We start from the raw sequence: 305 nt of genomic DNA, 5'->3' as shown, positions 1-305 counted from the left end.
CTCGGAACTTTGTGTATTTTGATCATGAGAATGACGCGTGTTTTCTAGGATCTGTGTATCGTTTGAGTAGTTTGGACTAGACCCGAGGTGCAAGGGACTGACTGACTCTCTTTTGGTGAGGGAATGAACCTACCCTCGAACCATCTGGATTCTTTCTTTTTTTCTTTCTGTGAAGACAGATAGAAATCTATCTCTTTCAAGTGAGGGTTGGCAGGGTTCCTGTACATCTCCGTTGTTCTTTGCATGCATGCACTGAATGTGTGCAGCCTTCATAGACGAGATTTGGTCCCATGTCCGATGGATGA

General features: G+C 44.6%; 1 protein-coding gene across 1 annotated transcript in view; it reads left to right on the top strand.

Moving 5' to 3' along the window:
* Positions 1 to 305, top strand: part of CSUI_006498 (uncharacterized protein) — a gene marked incomplete at both ends in the record, with an annotated part of 19,928 nt that extends 19,623 nt beyond the window's left edge. The window contains one exon of the mRNA XM_068066655.1: positions 267 to 305. Coding sequence (XP_067921371.1) covers positions 267 to 304 — 38 coding nt within the window. The remainder of the gene's footprint in view (positions 1 to 266) is intronic.

The sequence above is a fragment of the Cystoisospora suis genome, assembly GCF_002600585.1.
Source record: "Cystoisospora suis strain Wien I chromosome Unknown contig_3302, whole genome shotgun sequence".
NCBI classification, from domain to species: Eukaryota; Apicomplexa; class Conoidasida; order Eucoccidiorida; family Sarcocystidae; genus Cystoisospora; species Cystoisospora suis.
Note: the sequence above shows the minus strand (reverse complement) of the source record. Positions and strands in the feature narration are given on the sequence as shown.